Source organism: Aulostomus chinensis, chromosome 9 (genome assembly GCF_037954235.1).
Source record: "Aulostomus chinensis isolate RoL2024-O1b breed Wild chromosome 9, RoL_Achi_v1.0, whole genome shotgun sequence".
NCBI classification, from domain to species: Eukaryota; Metazoa; Chordata; class Actinopteri; order Syngnathiformes; family Aulostomidae; genus Aulostomus; species Aulostomus chinensis.
In genome coordinates, this window is record NC_141328.1 from 5,463,975 (window position 1) to 5,488,253 (window position 24,279).

A 24,279-nucleotide genomic window follows, 5' to 3' on the forward strand; every position below is an offset into this window, starting at 1 on the left:
GAAAGAAGAATTTGTGTCATTTGTAATTTTGGAGACTGAAACTTTGTCCCTGTTATAAATTAGATAGACCAAAATATTAAGAATACATCACAGCATAACCCAGGACAGTTTAACAGCACCATAAAGTATCTCCTAATAAAAAAGTTATCTTAAAAAGAATCAACACATCTCAAAAAGATAAACAGAAAATGGAATTATGATAAATTGATATAATTATTTATGTTATTTCATGTAAGTTAGGGATGCATATTAATATTGGCACAGCATCAGTACTGGCTGATATCGTTTTTTTTTTTTTTTAATTATGTCAACTGCTGTTTATATCGCTCCCGTTTTGCTAAAGTCTTCTCTGCTCACCATCTGTTGTTTATGATAAAGAACTGCAGTAAATATGCAAGATACTGCATTGTTTTTTAGTTCAGTTATAATAATTATGATAATAATAATAATAATAACAATAGTGCGCATTTATGCACTCCACTTAAAGTTATATGTGCATCATTCCGGTCGAGCAATGTTGCCAGTTGAATTACAAATGATTAACTCTCGCCTTCATTCGAAATTCCGTCGGTCTTTTATAGAAGAATACCGGTAGTTTAATTGCGGTACAGTAGGTGACGGTAGGCAAATCTAGTTCGCTTGTATCCCGCCATTAAATCTATAGAAGAAGGTTTGGGTTTTTTTCAAGCGAAAATCATAAACTTGTATTGTAATACCACTTTCATCCACAGTGTGGCGACATCCTAGGATTAAGAGCTATAACCTCGCTCTATTTTGGTCTCACTGACGCCCATCATCCGGTGTGTAGCTTGAGGAAGCCGCGGTTGTATGGCAAGCCATTTTAACATTTATAAGCCAGCTTTTAAATTTTAAAATGTCATGCCATAGTGGTTGTACCAGAGGTTTTCACCTGAACTCTTCAAACATACTCTTCACTTGGCGGTGGCGGGTAACTTGGGACATCCCAAAACCGCCGAATCTTCCATAACTTTAGCACTGCTAGCCAAGAGCTGCCCAGACCGGCCCGACATACAGAGGAAAGTCAGCCATCTCATTCTTTAGTCACTAGCCAAAACTTCTCACCGTAGGTGAGTGACAGAATGTAAAATGCGAGTTTACCCCTCAGCTAAGGCTAAATAAGTTAGCGTTTAACTCTCTGATACTATGCTGCCCCCTTTTGAGTTTTACTGGGAAGTTCAATGTTAGCTTACTGATACTAAACGGAATGTTAGCTTTATTTGTTTTTTTTAACTCACTACTTTTAGAGGAACTGATGGAGAGCTGTTGTTGTTTTTTAGATAGTGGTATAATGTACTGAGCTGATCTGTACACTTTAATATATTTTACGCTGTGGTAATATTTTATATTGAAGCCTTTATCACAAAATATTGGTGCTAGTTTTAATGTTAACCATGTTAGCTTGATGTACGCAAGAACTCAATGGAGATACCATTGAGAAAGTTACTTTTTATGACAGTTAAGTATTAATTTCTTATCAAATTGCATAATGTAAGTTAGGTAATCCATGTTACTGCTGTCCACTCCCGGGATGCACCTCTCATTGATTGAATGAGAAATTACTACCCTAAATGATCAGTTTAAGGGGTTAAAAGCAACATTTAAGAGGACCAATGTGTGTGTGCACAGATTTCCAGTATGCTGCAGGTACCCTAATAAGCAGAACTTTGCAGATGTAGGCCGGGTGTAACGGGGAGGGTGCAGAGGAGCCGAGGCGGTGCTTCACGGAGGGATCGGCTCAGTCAGTCAGTCTGTCTCGGCTCCGCACTTCCACTCCGCCGCCTCCCTCCAAAGTTAACGGCCACTTGCCTTCTCATCGAGGAGCAGTGTTTTCACCGGTTGTTGAGCTGCATCACGTCGAATACAACAAATTCTTACAAACGGAGTGGCGATTGTTAGAGAGGTGAGTTGCAAAATAACAAGGAGATCCGGACTTGGCGTATTGATTGAAGTTTCAGTGAGGCTCTTAGCGGCTTTTTGCTGCAGATAAAGACGGGTGGTGTACGGAGGTTGTGATTTTAGCCTTGTTGTTTTTGTGCTGCTGTCAAGAACTCCGTATAAAATCCGAGCAAATGCATATGAGAGTTGACGGCTGTCAGCACTTGCAGTGTGGATTTTCTTTAGTGGGTGCTGCAGAAAGTCGTGCGTTAATAACGGAGTAATTCACTCAGCCGAGCAGCCACCAGCAGGGCATTGTAAATCACACATCTCCTGCCTTCTTTTAAATCATCACAAACACACACCTAATCAGTTCGCTTTACAGTCACTCACGAATGTCAGACTTCTTAAGTTACATGTGGGAGACCTCTCAGTGTAGGCTATTTAGAGGATTGAGCTGTTCATCTGCTGTGGAGCAATACGGAGTGTTTGATCTATCTGGGGTGCCATGTCTGAAGATATTTTGAGGGTGTATGTCTACTTTATGTATTTGTCAAAACTTGCCAAAGCATGAAAGAGATAAATATTTGCAAGGTACGTTGCCTAAACAGGTTTAGAGCATTATCTTATCAGAGTTACACCTATGTGAGCTCATGTTTGTGACAAGATAGGATGCTTTACCTGAAGGGAAGGACGTAACACCAACACTGTGTATATTTCGGTTCTTGACTAGCGAAATCCCCCAGCTTGTGAAGGACATGGCAGTGGGCATTGGTGGATACTGTCACAACTCAGTAGTCATTGTCTCCTCAGCGCTCCCCTTTCACAGCCATTTGACTGCAAATGATGAGTGCTACTTTCTGCCCCCATGCTAGTTGGCAGAGCAAAACATACAGGAAAGACTGAGTCAAGTGAGATTTTCTTAAACCTGTTTTGTCTGCAATAACAATTTCAGAGGCACTTATTTTCCAGCAGACGTTGCTGCGGTGGAGAGTGCATGTTCGTAAGGATGCTGTTTATTTCAAATCAGGGAGGTCCCAGTGGTTTTTGTTTCTAATTGCAAGGGAGTTTTTAGGAACAGACGATCAATGCGACAGTCAGGTCAATTGGCCTGTTGTTGACATCAGAGGCTAAAGGCTGCAAATGAACTAGGATTACTCACATTTGTGTGTACATGCTGCCTATACAGCGTAGCTGTGATCAGAGAAACACAAACATTATTATGTACAGATGATCAAACTTCTCTAAACAGGGTGTTTATATCTTCCATGCAACTTCACTTCCTTCATTAGATGATCACTGCAGCACAGCTTGACTCTGACCTGCAGTTGCCTCTCTTTTAAATAAACTTTGATGGATGACTCAGTATTTCATTATCCCATCATAGCGGCTTTAAGAATTGTCTTTAGTGCTGCTCACCTCACAAATGCGGAAAATTCTATCATTTGAACGAGTCTCATTTATATTAGAATTTTATGACTATTCACAAGTGCAAATATGATGATATATTTGAGATCTTTCTTATGTTTGCTAAAGATTACTGGCATGTTATTTGAGAATATTACTTGCTTGCTTTTTGCATTTAATTTTAATTTGTGTATTGATCTGTCGGCGTATCAAGCGAGACTCCCTGATACTTGCAAACATTAACACCATAACAGAATCATGGCTGTTGGTGACAGCATGCACCTTCACATGTCTGGGCAGGGTGAGTTTTTTTTTGTTTTGTTTTGTTTTTTTTAATAATGAAGTATGTTCTACAAGGCTGCCTCCACAAAAAGGGATTATATAAGTCACATTCAAGTCTGAACTCCCAGTGATGGGCAGTCCTCACAGAGAAAAAAAAAAACAACGCCTCCTCTACATTTTCCAAGAAGTCTATGATTCATAGTGCGGTAACTGTCTTTTGGTGCTTTTGTGTCATTTAAAATCCACATTTGTTGTGTTCTACTCACTGGAGTCTGTTATACATCACAAAGCCCTCAGTTCTTCTTGGTCCTCTTTGACATTTTATTGTACATTTTACATTTCCAACCAACTGCTGTATGCCTGTTTTTTATTATTCTTATTCTTATTATTATTATTATTGTTATGAAGCAATTTTATACAAAAATCAATCAGTGTACCGGATGTCTGACTAGGTGCTCGTGCTGGTTATGTATTGTTAACATAAAGAGCTACGGGCTGTACCTCTGAGGAAATATTGAAGTATTTCGTTTTTTTCTTTTGCACCTCTGCTAACCTTTAAATTGAAAGATTACTGCTGGTTTGTAACTTCTTCCTCAGCCTGTGATGAGAGCAAACATTCCATTTATAGTTAGGGAGTATTCCCCTGCTTGGGCTATGAGTCACAGTAGCATCTGCATGTAGAATGCAATTTTGAGCATGACCTCCGGTTTAGAGGGCCAAATGAGGCTCATGGCGTGGGAGGAGTTGGCGCTGCAAGGGAAAGACTCTCAGCTACTGCCTGGGCTCCCCCTTCTCTGAGCTGGCTGCCTCCCTCCCTGTCGGTACCTCCTCCTACCTGTTAGTCACCCGTGGCAGCGCTCTGACGGAGAGCGGCTAATGTAGGGAAACACTTTCCATAGCAACCAAGCATGTCTGTCTTCCCTCCTCTGATAACTTGCTGCTACTACTGGAGGAATACAAATGCATCAGACTTCACTCTATTCAAAGAACCTACGCAATGTTTTCCAACCACAGAATGACGGAGTGAATGGCTTGCACACTGAAAGTGTTGCAAAACAGCAGATTTCCTTGACACAAGGCGTGGGCGCTTTGACAGCTTGCACAAACATTAGCCGGCATGGAAAAAGGTCATCCCCAAGTCTACCTTGAAATGATTCTTGTAAGCACAGTGCTTTATTGATGTTGACAGTTTTACATGGAGTCATTAAGGGTACACAATTAACACAGCGCTTGTGTGAAGGAAAATGCCAGCTGAGCTGTCCACTCTCATTCTCCAGTTATTTAAAAGTGTGATTTGTTTTTGTAAAGTTGTTCGGTAATTTGGTGAGTGGTCAGAAGTAGGAGCTGTTGTTGAGCTCTGAAGAGACAGTTTGTCAGAGGTTTACGGGGGAGTAAATGTAGCTTTCATAAGCTGTTGCTACTTGAAGAACCACTTTAACCGTTAAATTGTTCTTTACTGTTACGTGAAGAACCTCAAGTGGTTCCACATCCAGCCAGAAGGTTGTAGCTCTGCATCTAGGCTCCAAACATGTCCTGCACCATTTATTCTATACTGATTTATATGCAGAGAAATTTTGTTCAAACAAAATTATACCTTTGGCTGTCAGCAGTGCAAGTCAGTGTAAATTACACAGAATGTTGGCTATGTGAGTCCTGTCAGACCATTTAAATTCCTCTCATCTCAACACAGCTAAGTCTCAACTACATAAATGTTTCTATGAAGCAACATAAACAGTTTTCTCTAAAAGCGACAATCATTTAAGTTAACATCAGCAATGTAACCTTACTGAGCACCAGACCAGAAACATAAGGTCACATGGACTGTATTAAGACTTAACAAGCCTTAGACATTCCTGAAACCCCCTGAAATATTTATACATCCTTCAATCAGCCCATTCAAAACTCCTTCTGATGTTTGTGAGTGGAGACAACTGGCTCAGTATGAAGTATATAACCACTAAGTGCAGCAAGTGCATCCTCCTGAGCTCTGACTGGACCCGATTCCCTTGCTGCATCATCCATGCAAATCATTATCGACTCAGGAAGTGAGGAATCAGATTACTAAGATAGGCTTGAGATCTTGTTGAACAAGACAATAATGATGATCAGTCAGTAAGGAGACAATAATGATGCTCATCATGATCGCATCACGCTCCTCTGTAAAGCTGAAGAAGAGGAGAAGTAAGTCATATCATCTCAATGAGTGTTTTATGAGAATGGGTTCAAATTGTATGCCCAATTTTTAGTTTATTTATAAGACTACATTAGATTCAGGACTAGATTTTTAAGAGGTGATAAATAGCAGATCTCTTTTCATGACTCCTTTATTTGTCACTTTGCTGTCGATTCTCACTGCTCCACTTGATTGGCTACATAAACAAAACTGCTAGGCAATGCTGCTGACCTTTTAAGAGAAATAAGGGAGGACAGTGTGAACCTTTTCAGAGTCCAAAGAGCAAATTAAATCACCTGTAAAGAGTGGGTGGTATTTCAGATAATTCAATTTATTTTTCCCTGCACTTTATTTCTCCTTTATGTACTCAGATTTTCTGATTCAATGCAGGCACCCTGACTGATACCTGAGCTTGCTGCACTTACATATATGGACAACACTTTCACAGTAAAGTACTATTCATCAGCCTGGACCTAAAACCACCACACAGTCTTTCATTCACTTTAACTTTGTATTTATATCATTCATAATGGGATCGACCTCCATATAAAGGCTGTTATCAGATTTACAGTCCATGTGTATTTAACACTAAAAAGATGTTACGCCAGTTTGTGCACAAGCATTGGATTTTTACTTGAAGAGAACTTACCTCAATCACCGCTGATGCTTTTACCTAAGAATTCTAAAAATCCTGTTGGATATTGGTCAAGGGAGCCCATGCTGATGCTAACTTCCAGATTGGCTCTGTATTTCAGTCTGTGAGTCAATCCAGGATGTATTCATTGGCTTTGTTGAACTTAAGAAGTGTGATGATGAGGTTGATATTTGTAGTTCGGGTAAAGAAATTTGTGACTGATCTTCAGTGTCACAAGATGATATATATGCTAGTTTTGTGTCCTCTCACGCCACCAATCAGGAAAAGATTTCTCATCACCTACGTGATGGAATGGAACTGAGTACGGCTGCGTTTTTCCTGATATGTATCCTAAAATGACGAAAAAACAAAACTCTTTCTTTCATAAGATTGACCGTATTGAGCGCTTGCTGAGATAGAAATCTGATGAAGTCAAATAACTTGGATTTCCTGACCTTTCAAAATGATTTGGACCAAACTGAAATGTTCAAGTACTTTGATTTATTACTAAGTATCTACAAAACTAATGATATTCCCATTCCATCTGCCTCATATATACTTTGTATGTAGTACAACTCTAATTGTAACATTTACATGCTAACAAGCGACACCAACACTAACAGGACTGTACCAACAAAACATGCTAGCAGCACCATTGTTAAGTGTGTCAGAAGGTTCCAATGAGCGTTGAGCTAGCATTGCTCACTGGTTTAAAGTGGATGGGACTCGGCTGGAAATGGTAATGCCACATATTTGTGTTGACCGATGAGATACATATGAATCAAGTTTGATGTGGAGATATTTGCTCATGTTGCAAGTAGGACTGACTAATATGGGGAAAAACTAAAATGATTAGATTGAGAAGTACGATTGATATGACTCATTATTTAGGTGGAATTTTTTTTTCATCAAGTTTTAACTTTCGGGTGCATGACGTTTCTGTGTGGAATCTCCATGTTCTCCCTGTTCCTGTGTGGGTTCTCTCTGGTACTCCAGCTTCCTCTCACAGTCCAAAGACATAAAGAGGGGACGATGCTGATTGATACTCTAAATTGACCGTAGGTGTGACTGTGAGTGTGAATGGTTGTCTGTCTCTATGTGTTGGCCCTGCGATGGACTGGTGACCTGTCCAGGGTGAACCCGCCCCTCACCCTACTGGGATAGTCTCCAGCCCCCTCCCCCCCCCCCCCCCCCCAAACAGGATAAATGATAGAAAATGGATGGATGGATCAAAAATTGTAACTCCTACAATTTAGATAGTTTGCTTATATTAAGTATATTGGCAGTTATCTGTTGGCAGGATAACTCAACTTGTGGATGAATTTTGTTGAAATTTAGTGGGATGATAGAACTTTGTCTGAGGAACAGTGGTTTAGAAATGGTATTTCATTTATCCGAATATCATATTAATATCAATTAAAATTGATAATCACTAACACTGTCAGTGACAGTAGAAAATAATAATGAAAAAAAACATGTACTTGAACAGACTTGTTCATTTAAGTTATGAAAATCACTTGTTAAAGAAATACTCAGTTCTCAGGGGCTCTTAAAGACCATTACAGTGTGATGTGATGTGCTCTCAGCTCCTACTTTCACATCGATGACTCGACGAGGCTCCACGTATGTATTCCATCAGATCAGTCAATGTATACTTTGCAGTCTTTGTTTATTGTTTGGTATTTGTGCAGGTAGAGTGCAGATTGATTTGGAGGGTCTGTGTACCTCCTATCATGTAAATGTAACACACGCAAATACAGTGCAGATGTTGGTGATGAGACATTACGGACGAATATTTGGCAGGTGCATAACGTATTCAGGAAATGAGTCAGAGATCAAAGTGAAGGAACTGGTTTAAACATGGATGGCATGAATATGTACACTCACATCAGTTGTTAAGAAAGTGGTTAAACTTCCATTGCTTACTTTGTTAACTACGATGCTGCCATAATGAATGTTCTCGCCAATTCTTAATGTTCATGTTACCCATAAGACATTTTTTGGTGTTTTTTTGTTTTTTTTTAAACCAAAAAAAAATACTTGTGAATGTTGGACTTCTTTGCTAAAATAGATCCATTCTGAACGCATTAGGCATTGTAGGAATTTTGTATTGATCTGTTGTTGCATTTTAGCTTGCGTCCTCATGTCGGGATTCAAATGTACAGGATGGCGCTTTCTCTCAGTTTTCTAGTTCCTTGTCTTTCTTTAATGATTGATGAACTCTACATTTGTCTGTTTTTTCCTGCCATTAGTGAATCTCCTTCCCTTCATGTTTTAGCGCCATGTTTACCTCTGATGAAACTGCTTATAACATCATGCCAAATGTTCATCCAGACTTTTTGCTTCCAACTTTAGAGCTAATTGCTCGGCCTGAATGGTATTTATTGTAATTTCAAGTGTTTATTTATTTATTTTTTCCCAATGTCTCATAAATTTCATGTACACTTTCAGCCTTGTGTGACATGTACGGTAAGTGCCTTTGTTTTGGTTGGTAGGAAGTTCCCTCGACAAACCAGTTTTTGGGTTGTTTTTTTTTTTTTGGTCAGTTTTGTTTTGGTTTTTTTTGCCTCTCCACAATTTTTTTTTTTTTTTAGTGTTGCTGAAATTTAACACTCAAGTACAAAACCAAACCAGACTGTCTTCATCCTATTATTTTGTGAATGGAATATGGGCCAGTGAGTTTATGGAAAAATCATTTTGGGTGCTTATAATCCCAAGAGTAAAAGTTTCATGGGTATGTTTAGCCTGACTTACTTTGTATCAGAAGTTTGACACAGTTCTGATTGGCTAGAGATGTAGAAAAAATAGAAGACTTAGAATATAGATATAGCATGTAGACAATATAGTTTTAGCATCATGCAGAACATGAGCATGGAAATATGATAGTCACCCATACCACACACATTATAATCACTTGTGTGTACCAAAACTGTGCTGTGTTGGCAACAGATATCCTGAATATTGAATTGTTGCGTGCGTCATTCAAACTTTAGCTGTTGATCGTGATTCTCCCTGTTTACACTCACAGTGAGGTGGACGATGATGCTATCTTTTGCTTGCAGCCAGGCTTTCATTCTTGACACAGAGGCAGCCTGGTGTGCACCCACCTTTCTCTTTCCTACCATCTCCATCTCATTGTTTCTCTCGCCTGTGCACCAACAGTTCGTGCAGAAGCAGGCGCCATGTCCACCCCCACAAACCCAGAGGTGAAGGAACTGAACCCTGTCGACTTCATCCAGCTACAGCAGTACATTGAATGTGAGTACAGGCAGGCGAGGCGGGCAGGCAGCTATCTCAGCGCTTAACACCCACCCCCCTCCACTTCCACCCACACACACTCTCATTTACAGTCGCTCATGCTTCCTTCTATCTAGAAGAGGTAGCAGTCTGTCACGTTTTGTTTTTTCTCTTTCAATTAAAGCACATACGCATTTTGTCAAGTACATTGGTTATTTTTGTATTTATAGCTGTGTAGGATACCTGTGAAATATCAACATGTGAGAGAACCACCTACCCTCATGTACAAGTGTGTCCCTGTGTGACCTGTGTGTCTTTGCCTCCAGACTGCAGCTTGAAGGTGAAAGATGTGCTGAGGGAATTTGATGCAGATGGCCGTCTGGCCCGGCACAGACACGGAGAGGTGAGGGGACGGCGTGACCTGTTATTTCCACCGTCAGGTCTCCAACTTTGAAACACAGCTTGTCTCTATATATTATGTCTATGTCTATGGCAATGAGCCATGCAAAGAATCTACAGTATAGCATTCAACGGAGGACTTTGTGACAAAAGAGCATGTGATTTATGTACATCGAACCATTATTAATTGTTTTACACTACTTAATTAGATTTAAAGGCATTGATCATGTTGACTCAGCTCTCTATGAGCTATATCTTGGGTTGCAAATGTAAATTACCTCCTTAGTTTTGCCCACGCAGCAATGCATTGCTGAACAGTGCAGTGGGCTGGCTGCCCTCGTGCAGTGTAAGCTCGAATGTGATTTAGAAAACATCTTTCTGATAAACTGTAGCTGGCACAGCCATCCAATTAGTCCAGGAAGCAAATGCGCTAATTTCCCATGGATGATTATGGCTGTAAACAGTTTATTTCATGCTTAACACAAATGTCACCAAAGTAAATTTAAACAGCTTTTAAAATACAGGTGACATTTGTGTGTGCAGGATAACGGTGTAGTTGGAGTCCCTCTTTTTTGCCTTCTTTGTGCGACCTAGCAGCATGATGCATTGACATTATTTATTACTGGGGCAGCTCTGCAGGGTATCAACTAGAGAAATGGAGTACTGTCAACAGAATTGGGTTTGTGGTTCAGCATTATCAAGGGACTCCCCCGCACTCACACACACACACACACACACACACACACACACACACACACACACACACACACACGCACACACACAGCCTATAATCATGCAAGAAACACATATACCATGCAAGACAGATGGTCTTACAGACAGGTGCCAAATAGGGGTGTTGGATAGGGATGGACGACAAATTAAAGGAAAAAGCAACATAGATTATATTTGTAATATTTTGGGCCTCCACAAGACGGCATTGCTTTAAGTCTGCAAGTATATGAAAGTCTTTCGGAGGGATGGAAAAACCATTGTTTTAAAAAAATGTTCTGTCATTTGGCCATTTTGATGGTGGCAGTCTTAAGAGCCCTCACACATGGCCCGGCTGCCTTGTACTGTGCTGAAGTATGATTGTCCCTCCTCTCCACTCCCCTGCTGGCCTCCGCTTGTACTGCTCCAGGCCAGAACTGGCTTGAGTGTGCTTATGTCATCACTGAGCTGTCCTGCGAACCTTGGTCATTGATATATCATCACAAGAGCGATCCACCTCTGTGTCAGGCTCTGCTGTACACACTTCAGTACACACTGATTTAGTTTAATTTCGCATGAGAAATATTGTAGGGTTTGAAAATACATTTAACTTTCTATCAAGGTTTTCCGTTAATGTTTGACTTAACAAAAACAAATAATTTTCCCTTGCAAAAAGTTAGTTTCATCTCAAAATCAGTTTGCGCCCCACCAGAGGGCAAAAAGTATTCATCATCTTTCAAGATCATTTTAATTCCCAACAGGATACTTACTTGAAACCATCTTTGACTTGACATTAACAAGATTTTTACTCAGTAGCAGTAGTGTGTCTTGATCCATTTTCAGAAAAAAAAGAAAAACATGAAATTGGCATACACATTTAATTTTAGATTTCAAAATCCCCTATAAACACCACACGTCTCTCCCATTCATTATTTTCCAGTGCATCAATGAAGAAGGCTTTCGTCTGTTCTTGAAGACCTATTTAGAAGTGGAGGACTTCCCTGTGGACCTCTGCCAGCGACTCTTCCGTTCCTTCCAAAACTCAGAATCTGCCCAGGAAGACAGTGCCAGTGAGATTATTTGATATGTTATTTGCACAGCTTGCTGCTTCCACTCTACTTTGGAGCAGGCCCTTATCAATCTATACCATGACCTATCTGGCTTACTTTGATTTATCACAGCATGCCTATACGATAGTGTTTATGCAACTATGGTAACCAGAGTCCTCCTTCCACCCCCCACCCCCCCACCCCCATCCCCCTGCAGAGGAGGTCTTTTTAAAGGATGTTTCATGTTACTTCTCGTTATTGGAGGATGGCCAGCCCAGGGACAAGCTGGAGTGTAAGCACGTGTTTTCTTCCCAATCGAAAATGATTTGACTTGCGCTTGTGTTTCACTTTTATCTACCCTCTCCTTCCTCAGTTGCTTTCAAGCTCTATGACAGAGATGGCAATGGAGTCCTTGACAGCTCTGTAAGTTGTTATTATACTTAAGTAGTGTGATGGTCAAGAACAGGATGGAATCGTTTGTTTAAAGCCATTGGACCTCTGTAATTCATAGGAAGTGGACAGGATTATTGCTCAAATGATGCATGCTGCAGAATACCTGGGATGGGATGTGTCAGAGCTCAGGCCGGTAAGTTCCAGAATGCTCAAATCTTGACTCTGCAAACTGAACTGATGTTATAGTGAGTGTACATATAGTTGTTCACATTTGTTTGCCCAAGATGCCCTTTGTGATGACAGTATATTGCTATACATGTAACTTATTTGCTAGGGTTCGTAAAATGATAAGCTTCTCTGCACCGGCGAAATCCACCAAGTTCATGTGACAATGTCACTTCCTCAGGTTCTGGAGGACATGATGACAGCCATCGATGCTGACCGCAGTGGTACCGTGTCTCTGGAGGAGTGGGTGGAGGGAGGCATGAACAATGTTCCCTTGCTGGTCTTGCTGGGTCTGAAGGTACATTTAAGCACTGTGTGTTCTACTGTCAGGCATCATGGCAAAAAAAAAACCCACAGTCTGACTTGCTTTCTCTCATGTGCTCTCATGAACACCTCCCTTTTACAGCAGTAGGCATCTCCTTGGGGGGGCAGTAAACACTGTCAAATTAGATGAAGCAATGTGATTGAATGTCAGCCATGAAGACAATCAGCCTGACTTTGTCTCAGTCGGAGTGACTGAGGTGGCAGAGATGATAATCAGGGTGTCCAAGACCACACAGAGATCAAAGTCAAAGATTATAGTCACAACCCCGAAGTCAGAACTCTGAGTCCAAAATCTAAGATTAGTTTGAGGGGTTTTGTGACATCACACAGACCCTTGGCATCTCAAATTCCAATAAACGTGAAATAAACTGCTATCAGCCAGTTACTCTCTTCTCTCAAGTAGCATTAGCTACAAGATGCTATGATGTCATCGGGAGCTTTCACAATGGACAGCCATTACAAATTCATCCAAATCTGACCCTGCATTTCCTCAAGCTTGGAATTCAAACTCAGATCCTGTAATCCCAAATGATGAAAAATTAAAGGATCATAAAGACACAGATTGTATATGACTCTGCTGCTTCATCAGTAATACATCATCAAATTAATATGGGCAAGTGTTTATCATATTTTTTTTCAGCTAAAAACATCATGCTTTCCCATGAAAGCGCTCAACTGGGGGCGTTTCAAAGTGCTTTTGAGGTGAGATGCAGTGTTAAGTTGCTATGATGCAAAATGTCTACAAAGGTAAAGTAGGCACAAGGTACAGCCTTCCGTCCTTAAGACTGAACCACAGAGGGAGAGAAGACAGACATGCTGGTTTGTGTGGGCGTGGTAATGTCTTGACGAGTACAATCGTCTGGTTCAAGACCTCCTCCGTAGTTGTTGTTCAGCACGCGCCCATGTAGGATGTGACTGTTTGTCTTTGTGGTATTTGTTCTGCTGTTGTTCCGGAGTGTTGACAGGATGACGGACCACCTCTGACGTTAGTCACCATGGATTTTCTCAAGCAAATTGGATTTTTACATTGGATTTTCAGTTATTTCTGAACAAAAGTTATGTGGCAAACAAGACTTAAAAGTCAATTGAACACCACTCTTATAGTATTTGAAGTGTAAATGCAACTGTCGTTAGTCTTCTTCTGGCTTACAAAACAGTGAAAAGAACAGCTCCTGCCTACCTGGAATCCCTCATCCAGGCCTACACTCCCTCTCGCCTGCTCCGCTCTGCCTGTAAGAGACGGCTAGTGTTTCCAGCCTAGCATCGCTCTAAATCTCTTGCTAGACTCTTCTCCTCTGTTGTTCCCAAATGGTGGAGTGAACTCCCCAACTTCATACGATCCACAGAGTCCCTTTCTACTTCAAAGAGACATTTGAAGACTCAACTGTTCAGGGAACACAGAGGCACTTAAATCTGACCTTCTCCTCTTTGTCCTCAGGGTTAGAATGAATCAGAAAGAAGGGTTAAGATCCAGCTCTTAGTGAATACTTAGGACTGACAGTGTTGAATATTGAATGTGTTGAATGATGAAAGATATTGTCGATGTTGAATATTGGTTGTGGTCAGTTGTGGTTAAATTATATTTTTAAAAAAAACGTTAACTGGCACTTCTTCTGCCACTAGATGGCAACACCTGCAGCCAACCACACTTGAAGCACTGTTGTACTTATTAAGGCTTTCCCTCCAGTCTAAATTCTTGCTTGTGTTGTACGTCGCTTTGGACAAAAGCGTCTGCCAAACGAAGTTGTAGAATTATAGGTTAGATTTACAAAGCTAATGCTGCGCTGTAGAATCACACCGTACACACACAACCAGCTTCATGCATCTTGTGCTTTTGGCATGTTAATGTTAGTAGTTAGTTTAGCAACTTGTTAGCAACATCTGTTTTTAAGATACTCGGATGCTTCAAAATTCACAAGTACTTTATCTACTGATGTGTTTTATTCCATAAGACAAAAAAGATATTGTAAAATAGTGTTAACCACAGAGATTATTTCAGGTACTAAACAATTCTACAAATCTACACTTTCATTTGGCAGATCATTTTGTCCAAAGTGACATCTAACACAAGCAAAGTTTAGACTGGAGGGAAACCCTGAGTAAGTACAACCAAGTGCTTCAAGTTTGATTGGTCGCAGGTGCTGCCATCTAGTGGCAGAAGAAGTGCCAAGTTTTTAGTTGTTTTTTTTTTCTTCAATGTAAATTACCGTAACCACAACCAATGTTCCCTCTAATTTTTCATGTGTCTGGGCATACACACAAGCTCCCTGAGCACACTGAGTGTCAATGTGAGCAACATCAGTTGTGCACGCTGTGGCCGCACACCAGTATCACACCTGTTCAACACCTGGGAGCATAGCAAGGTACATGGCTTATTAAAAGAATCAAATTACAGCAGCAATTTCTATTGGTTTACTTTTAATATTTTTGAGGGTTTACCACTCAACCGCTGAGCTACCGTCGTCATCTCTTAGCTCTGCCGCACTGTTGTTAGCTAGCTAACCTGCACAGTGCCACGGTGCGTATGGGCAGGGCAAATACACAAGCCCTGTCAATGCTATGATTGGCTGCGTAGGGTAAGTGAACCGTATCGTATCACTGGCTGGACACCTGCCACTCACTGAGTCTATGCGCTGCATAGATTTTCTTCTGCACTGAGAATGTGCGAGCGGTGCGCGATGGCGCAAGTGCGCATTTTGGAGGGAACATTGACCACAACTAATAGCTCAGCATCAACAATACCTTCCAACAATCAATATTCAATATTGTCAATGCTAAGTAAACCATTGACCTTGGGCCGTTCAACAATGCTAAGTTTATTCTGGGCTTGAGAACCTCTATCATGAAGATAAGAGCCTTTTGTTCTCTCAACAGCTAGACATCAAAATGTGTTGTGGCCTTCAGTGTATTCGCACTAGTTTTTTAATTAACTCTAAAAGCCTTGCTCAGATATAGTTCATTTTTACAGCAGATTTCTCACTAAGTAGCAAAGCTCTTGTGAAACGCTGGCCTTGCGTGCTTCTCCTCTGTCCTTTGCCTCCTCTCTGTCTATATGACCTTTTTGCTGACTCAGTAGTACAGGGTGTGGTAATGACATCTCTCATGCAAGCTCTGCACCATAGAGTGCTTTAGTGTTTTCCATGTACTCGGCACAATGTCTACCCACATTTAACTAAGTGCTGGAATAAAGTAGCTGGCTGATACACTGTTTGACTAAATTGATGATATTGTGTATAAAACAAATGATTGTTCTGGATCAAGGTAACGTCAGGGGTGTTTATGGTGGTCAGGAAAGTAATTGCAACATACTGTTGGATTGTGTGTGTGGTTATTCATTGTGGTGGTAAAAACCATGAACTGGGTTTGGCCTCTATAACAATGCCAGGGACTTCCCCTCATGCTATTTACAGCCACCAATGGACATTTGAATCTGGGGTGTTTGAATCCCACACGGTTGCCGTGTGCTGCTGTGCTCGCTGAGCTATGCCTCATCTTGTAAGTGATAGTATGATGCATCGCGTTGGAGGGGGAAAAGCATTTTAGTCTGTAATCTGGATAAGAGTGCGTGTCACTCTTTTAACAGACTGAAAGCAACCTTAGTAATCTTACATATGCATGGTGCTACACGGTATGTCCTGACATGCAGAGCCACTACACACTGCATAATCAGCTGTTCTCATTGAGCCAGGGTTAGTCATGAGTGGGTGTGAAAAATAAGTGAAATGCAGGTGCACATTTATAAAAGGGTCTGCATAGATATGAGCTTACTGAATTAAAATAATGTACTGGTACGTTCAGCTTTTCAAATCCTAGCATAGTTGCTCACGATGAAAGAACTAAAACTCTGATGCTCTTCTCTGTCTTGCCTTGTCTTCCTACACGCACCAGATGACCCAGACGGATGGGCAGCACCTATGGAGGATGAAACATTTCAACAAGCCAGTTTACTGCAACGTGTGTCAGAGCATGCTGCTGGGTCTGAGGAAGCAAGGCCTGTGTTGCACTTGTGAGTACCTGTAATCTCCATAAGAGGGCGACATTTTAGTGAAATTTATTACGGCAACTGTTCACAACATGAAAATTTTGGTGGTACTTTTTAGATTAATACCGAACTATCAGGATTACACAAGTCAAGTCCATTTCTATCCATGACATGTATATGACATGTGTGCACTCCATCATATAGGCTGCAAATACACAGTCCATGGACGCTGTGCGAACAGGAACCCTGCTCCCTGCACCAGGACATATGTGAAATCAAAGAAAGAAACAGGGGTATGGCAGTGTCTCCATGACAACAATAACGGCGACACTAAATCTTTTTTATCCCTGCATGTTGTTTAATACGGTTATCCCATATTTCAGGTTTCAGCACATGACTGGGTGAGTGGGAACTGCGACTCTAGGAAGTGTGAGAAATGCCAGAAGAAGATCAAGAGCTTCCAAGGCTTAACAGGCAAACACTGTGTGTGGTGCCACACTATGGTGAGGAAACGTCTTAACACGTGATTGATTGTTAGGATGTTGATGAGGCAAATGCAGTAATCAGCAGCCAGTTGGAACTTTACAAACTCAAATATTTGTCTTAATCCTTCAAAACAAGAGAGTGAGATAACAGGAACTGGAAAAAGGGGGACTCAAACTAGAAATGGCAGGTATCTGGGGCACACAAAAACTAATTAAACGGTGAAGCCAAACAGAAGAGAGGATCTGACAGGGACTGACACTAAAAATAGGACTTAAATAGGAACTCAAGGAATCCCATCACAAGAAACTGCTGGGAGAGCATTAGGGCTGGGAAAGAGCAGATGGATGAGGAAAAACTAGGAGCAGGACAGGGACTGATGGGAACTGATGAGCTAACAATACACAGCTATACACAACAAATGACAGGAAGTAATATGCTTGTATGTGTTCATTTCAAAATAAAATCGTAATAAAACAAAACAGGAATCTGAATCATCAGGTTCATAGCTAAAAAGTTCAGAGCAAAGCAGAAAGAACATTGTCTGTCTTCTGCTTTTCCGTTCTGTTTCAACTATGAGAATAAATGAAGGAAATGTCTGAAAATCTTTTGGAAATTACATTTCCTTCATCCTGCCATTAATCACCTCTGGTAAAAGGTGACCTTAAAAACTTGGTATTTATTCTGAATTGCTATTTGACTCTTTTTTTTTTAAATGAAATATACTTCATGAGAGATAAAAACACCTTTTTCCAAATAAGTTCTGGCACAAGAAATATTGAACTCTTGAGTTGAGGGTTTATAAGCTGTATAATATTTGAATGTTCAAAGAAAAGCCTGATGAACAGGAAAGTGGTGATTTCCATAAACCTTTGCTAATTGATGTTACAGCTTTATTATCTCTCTCTAAGGTCCAGTTCAGATCAATGATTTGCAACACAACAAAACAGTTTTAGAAGTGCAGCGGTGTGAACCAGTGGCCTCAGAAGATTCACTATGTCAAATCTGGAGTGTTTTAAAATACTCAGAACGTTCTATGTTGATTCAGCCTGCATCCAGCGAATTGTCAATCTGAACGTGAGCCTGTCTTGATGAGCCTACTCCTAAATGTTGCCATTTTTTCCCCTGAAACTTACCTCAAAAATTGCCCTCGACTTGCATGGAGCCCTGACTGCTGGTGCTGGGAGTTGGTGTAATGTGTCACCGTCTGTGTTTTACAGCGTCATGATGCATGTGCAGACCAAGAGCCAACAGAATGCAATTGTGGGCCACTCAGAGACCATATTCTGCCTCCATGGGCTGTATATCCTGTTATAAAGGTACAGTGTTACCCAGCACACCTCTAGCATGTGTACAGTTCCATCTCCACTAAGTCTCTGTCACACCATGTGCGGTAATAATAATCATGTTTTCTTTTCGAGTGCAAAACATTGATGCAAAGTCATATTTTTCTATTAAAAAAAAAAATAAATCAATGAACCAAAATGGCATTCCGAAAGTGACACAAGGATATAAATAGATGAATCGTAAAGATGAGATATAAAACAGTATAAAAGTCCATTTAAAGATTGCAATTTCAGCTATTATGGAATTTGAGGACAGAGGCCTTTGTTGTTGAAAAACTCTTCTCACTTGTGTTTTATTTTTTTTATGCATTTTACAACGAGATTTAATCTTCACATTTCATGCTCCCTATTTATTCTCTCTGCCTTGTTTTGCTCCCTAAAGGAGAGACCGAACAACGTAAAGAATGGCTGCTCAGCTTCAACAGATGACAGTGAGCTCAATACCACTCCTGATGGTCAAGTGCTTCAGGTATGAGCCTTTTGTCACCGTGGAATAAGCAGAAGCTGGAAAAAAAATATTGTGCTACAAAATTTACAGCGGGCTCAGTATAGACACTTGTCTTTCTATTTTTGATTGATCAGATCAGCCCCGTGCCAAACACCCACCCTCTTCTAGTGTTTGTTAACCCGAAAAGTGGTGGTAAACAGGGAGAAAGGTGAGCTAAAACTCACATAGGTTCATGAATAAATATGTCTCATACATGCATTTTTTAGCCTGGTTTTGTGTATTTCAGAGTCCTGCGTAAATTTCAGTATTTACTGAATCCACGACAGGTATACAATCTTTCAAATGGTGGACCTGGACCAGGGTGAGTAATAAGTACTTTTTCATTTCACTTCACAATATAATGTGCCATTGCAGAAGTTATCTCAGGGCACCATTCAAGTAGAACATTTCTGCTGCAAGCAAAACCTCTCTTTTTAAGAGGGAGAAACCTCGAAGTAGAACTGGAATCAGGTCATCTGCCCTGACTGGTTGGGTTGAGAGACTGAGTGAGGGGGGGGAGGGGGCACACCAGGAGGGAGGACAATAATGGAACATGATTAAAGTACGCAGACCTCTTATTTCAGACCGTTATGTCCTAAATATGTATTTTAGTTTCGTGTCTTTCCATGATCTTGTTTTCAGACTGAGTTTCTTCAGAAATCTACAGGATTACAGGATCTTGGTGTGTGGGGGAGACGGCACCGTCGGCTGGATTCTAGACGCCATAGGTGAGATTTTTGTGTCTCTTTTTACAAAAGCAGCATGGAAACTTATGAATTAAGAGTTTCATTATGATACACACCTTTTTTTTAATCTTTCTATCAGACAAATCCAGTCTGTTAGTAAGGCCACCGGTAGCTGTACTTCCTCTGGGCACAGGAAACGACCTGGCTCGATGTCTGCGGTGGGGAGGAGGTAAGAAATAAAGAGCAAGAGTGTTTCATTCTTCTGAAATAAAATGCCATATTTAAAATTACACCTTTAAGTTGACTGTAGCTCATAAATCTGAACCCCATTCAAATCAACAATTTCATGCAATAGTTTGCATGACATGACGGAGCAATGAAGGAATACCTTTTGCAAATCCAAATCGTGATGAAGTTGCTTGAGCATCATTTCTAATCAGTCTTTTGCAGTGAAATCACAGTAAAGTCGGATGCACTTTGGCTGTGAAGCCGACAGGCCTGTGTTCACCTTGCATCGTCTTTACCGCTGCCTACACTGAACCACAGTTCACATGATTTTCAGCATTTTAACTGTTCCTGGATAATGTTCAGGAACGAGACATGCCAAAATTGAGTCTTCCAATTAGATTTCCACCGGTACAGGGTAGCAATAGGTTTTTGCAGTCACGGTTAAGAAATGACATAATGAAGTGGTGTATCTTTGCTTAGTGTTAGAGATCCACTGTCTAATGTTTTAAAGACCCTGGTTTATGGCACATGCTCCATCAAAACAGACTTTTTGGGAAATCTTTTGTTGTGTAAGAAAGCTTTCAGCAGCGATGGTACCGTGTGTTTTATGCAGGCTATGATGGCGAGGATCTGACTCGAATTCTGAAGGACATTGAGGGGAGCTCTCAGGTGCTGATGGACCGCTGGAGTGTGCAAGTCAGCACAGATGAGAATCATGAGAAGGGCGACCCCGTCCCTTATGAGATCATCAACAACTACTTCTCTATTGGAGTTGTGAGTTTCTAGGAATCTATCATACAAAGAGGCAGTGCTAAATTTTCTGTTCTTTCTTTGTTGGATCAGCGCTCTGTTTTTGTTGTGTTGACAGGATGCCTCCATCGCCCACCGGTTTCACACAATGAGGGAGAAACATCCTCAAAAGTTCAACAGCAGGTTTGCATATAACACAGTAGTTTCCTGTATACATGCTGATGTATGAACAGAAAAAATGATGAGATGCAGCTTAGCACACAAGGTGGCTCAGTGTCCGTCCATCGATCTCCTGCTTCTCTAGACTAAGTTGGTTTACGTGAACAGTTGCAGGTCATTTAATTGGATTATTGTCCCTGTATTTGTGAGCTCAGAGAATCGAATGATTTTCTGAACAGTAGGTGCAATATAATGGTGCCAGTAGGTGGCAGTATAGTCCTCTATAGCTGGTTGCAGTTAGACTTCGTTCCCCTTCCCCTTTTATGTCACCAAAAACAGGAACAAAGTAGCAAACAGCATCCACGTCAAATGATGGACTTAATTTAGAAAAAAACTAACAACTTCTGAAGTTGAAGTAGCTTGAAGTTTGTCTCCTCATCAGCCCTGTAATTCGTTACTTTTGCCATGATGATATGGCCCCCGTTTTTTAAAAATAGATTCAGTCAATACTTTAGTAGATGACTTCCTGTTTACATGTATTTCTTGACTTCAGAGCTGGGAGAACATTTGTTGCAATGAGACTCCTTCTACACTGCTGTGTGCTAAATATAAATCCGTAATTACACTTTCTTATGACTGCAGAATGAAAAACAAGCTGTGGTATTTTGAATTTGCAACTTCTGAAACCATTTCTGCTTCCTGCAAGAAACTGAATGAAAGTCTGACTATCGAGGTGAGGACAATAATCACCGGTGTTGCATAAATATTTTGTGCTCTGTGGCTGCTGACAGAATCGTTGTTGCTGTTTATTCTTCAGTGCTGCGGGACTCCTCTTGATCTCAGTGGCCTGTCTCTGGAGGGGATCGCTGTCCTAAATATTCCCAGCATGCACGGTGGTTCCAATCTATGGGGTGAGACCAAAAAAGGGGACATTAAGGGAAGTCGGGAAGAGCCGGAGGTGATCGTCGACCCAGAAGTCCTGAAAGTGACCTCCCAAGGTATTTTGTCTTTGTCTTTCAAAATTAGGGATGTACAGCAACTTTAGTTTTGAAAGGTGAGGAACATGGTTGAAGTTGAACGAACTCCTCCAAAGATGCTGATTTTCAACATTATCTGGTGTTTCAACACAATCAATATTTGACTAGAAAAATTACTGCTTTCATACTAGTTTGTTGACCTCAGATTAGCTAACCATAAATATTTAGGATTAAAAGATACAGTCAAAGTTAACTTGAACGGCTGCTTAATTAATCAGTGTGGCAACATAATTAGCAATGTTTGTGCAGTTTGATTATTAGCAATGTTTTAAATGTGATTAAAAACGTATTTGGAAGTCTGGAAGATGAGAGTTCCCCTCCACTCAAACATGGTCTTCTTATTCTGAGAATGGACTATGATGAAGGAGATATCTTGTGCCCAACTGATCAAATAAAAAAAAATTGCGTCTTCATTTGATTTACAATCTTCTTTTTCCATTATATCTTCATTTTTCTCACGAGGGAAAAGGACTATGTGCTTTGTCAAAAAAGAGTTGTCGTATTATTGTGCATATTAGAGTCTTTTGTGTTTAATACTTGCATGTTAAGGATCTTTAACTTTAATCTGGTCAATATGCAGTGAAGGCCAGTAATCGGTGAGGCTGGCACACTCGCCATGAAAGAAACAGGCTGGAAATAAATCTGAACTGTAGCATGAAAAATTCAAATTGAAATGATACGCCGATGTTCAGTAGACGCCCCGATTTAAAGTGTGTTTTAGTGAACTGATAACCCTTTCTGTCCTGGTAATGAATGAACATTGGGATTGCTGGTTTGCCTCCGACTGATCAATGTTCCCCGTTTGTCTCTGGCCCTTCTCAGATCTCAGTGACTGTCGATTGGAGGTGGTCGGCCTTGAGGGTGCCATGGAGATGGGCCAGATTTACACGGGCCTGAAGAGTGCTGTGAGGCTAGCCAAAACATCTCAGCTCACCATCAGGTGAGAAAGAGTCACGTTCAGACTTGCCCAGCCAGCTCAGTCTTGACAATGGTGTTGATCACCAACTAGAAACGACCCTTAGTTGGCCGTTTACAGGACAATTACCATGTTTCTCAGCTTTCCTTTTGGTATTTTAATTACACGAGTGTCACTGATGGACCTTATCGATCCCTCTTCTTTACCCTCAGGACAAAGAAAGCATTACCAATGCAGATAGATGGAGAACCTTGGATGCAGCCCCCCTGCACGGTAACAACAATTAAACACACAAACAAGACACCAGACTGCTTTAGTGCAGAGCAGCGATTAAACTTTAATGCCTGCTTTAGCTTTTCTGATCCTCGCATTATGTCCCAGTAAGATTTCATTTCCCCTTTCCTTCCAGATTCACATCACACACAAGAATCAAGCAAGTATGTTGATGGCTCCTCAGGCCAAGTCATCTGGTTTCTTCAAATAAAAATAACTGCTTAGAAGCAGCACCGTGCACTTGTTAATTGTATAAAGACGACTGACGCTTTTTTTTTTTTTAATATATTAAATCAGTTTGAATGTCTATGTTGTAGAGTACTTGCATTGCAAAAGTTGAAATAATGCTTCAAGGATTGTGCATCTCTGTAAAACCTTGCCGGAGCATGACGCTGTATGAAAACACACAGTGATGATGTCGACCAAATTAACTCATTGTTTTTCTCGATACTGAACATTCTGTCTTCAGTTAGTGGAACTGCTGCTGTGTAGATACTCAAAGTGAAGTGAATATCGTGCTAGAAGAAAGACGGTGAGCTTAATGTGCCTTTTCACTCTATTTTATGATAATGGCTTAAGTAGACCTACTGAGAGTGGAGTAGATGTGCACTTTGGACATAAATCATGTAGTATTGCTGTTTTGTTGTGGCTTCTAGAAATACTGCAATAAACTGTGTAATGCCAACTCGGAACCAAGACTGAAGGATGGATGAGACTTGAATCTCAGACAGTGGTTGAAGTATTTTTACTCTTTTCATTTATTTCAAACAGTAAGTCAAGCTTACAATGTGGAAAATGCTGGGGGGGGGGGGGGTTGGGCTGGAGAATGAATGAATATTAATGAGTGACTGTGTGTGTGTGTGTGTGTGTGTGTGTGTGAGATTGTGTGTGTGTGTGTGTGCATGTGTGTGTGAAGCCTCTGCTGTTCTTGTTTGGCCTTAAAGCTTCTACTTTTTGGGAAGATTAATTTTAAATAATTGGTTCAGACCACTTCAAGTATAGACTTATTTAAATGCTTATCAATCATGTCATTCCAGTATACCCAGAGAATGATATGGTCTCATGCCTGAAATATCACAATGTGTAAAGATTAAAGATTGTAATAAATCCATTAATAAACCTGGACTTGAATGTTTCGTTTCATTTTTCAACATTGAAATTATTTCCATAAACGTTTCATGAATTAGGTGGTGAGTATTTTTTCC

General features: G+C 40.6%; 1 protein-coding gene across 3 annotated transcripts; it reads left to right on the plus strand.

The window, feature by feature from the left end:
- Positions 1-742: 742 nt before the first annotated feature.
- On the plus strand, positions 743-23,867 carry dgkaa (diacylglycerol kinase, alpha a). 3 transcript variants are annotated; one of them, XM_086212552.1, is made up of 25 exons: positions 813-1,088; positions 1,648-1,921; positions 9,555-9,650; positions 9,956-10,032; positions 11,677-11,806; positions 12,003-12,077; positions 12,159-12,208; positions 12,297-12,371; positions 12,585-12,701; positions 16,616-16,733; positions 16,914-17,002; positions 17,093-17,212; positions 18,413-18,511; positions 18,921-19,007; positions 19,121-19,194; positions 19,273-19,347; positions 19,668-19,753; positions 19,851-19,940; positions 20,553-20,713; positions 20,808-20,872; positions 21,491-21,581; positions 21,666-21,846; positions 22,708-22,825; positions 23,014-23,074; positions 23,211-23,867. In XM_086212552.1, exons 3-25 carry the CDS (start codon positions 9,575-9,577, stop codon positions 23,283-23,285), a joined length of 2,190 nt encoding a protein of 729 aa, XP_086068678.1. In that variant the 5' UTR covers positions 813-1,088; positions 1,648-1,921; positions 9,555-9,574; the 3' UTR covers positions 23,286-23,867. The 3 variants fall into 3 exon arrangements, with proteins under 3 accessions (XP_086068680.1, XP_086068678.1, XP_086068679.1); XM_086212554.1 differs by lacking the exons at positions 813-1,088; positions 1,648-1,921 and adding an exon at positions 743-800; XM_086212553.1 differs by lacking the exon at positions 1,648-1,921.
- Positions 23,868-24,279: the final 412 nt, after the last annotated feature.

Excerpts from the sequence above, each read along its gene's own strand:
- dgkaa (XM_086212554.1), top strand. The coding sequence starts at position 9,575 with ATGTCCACCCCCACAAACCCAGAGGTGAAGGAACTGAACCCTGTCGAC. Across the intron at positions 19,348-19,667 it reads AATGGTGGACCTGGACCAGG|ACTGAGTTTCTTCAGAAATC; the intron begins GTGAGTAATAAG and ends TCTTGTTTTCAG. Across the intron at positions 21,847-22,707 it reads CCTGAAAGTGACCTCCCAAG|ATCTCAGTGACTGTCGATTG; the intron begins GTATTTTGTCTT and ends GGCCCTTCTCAG.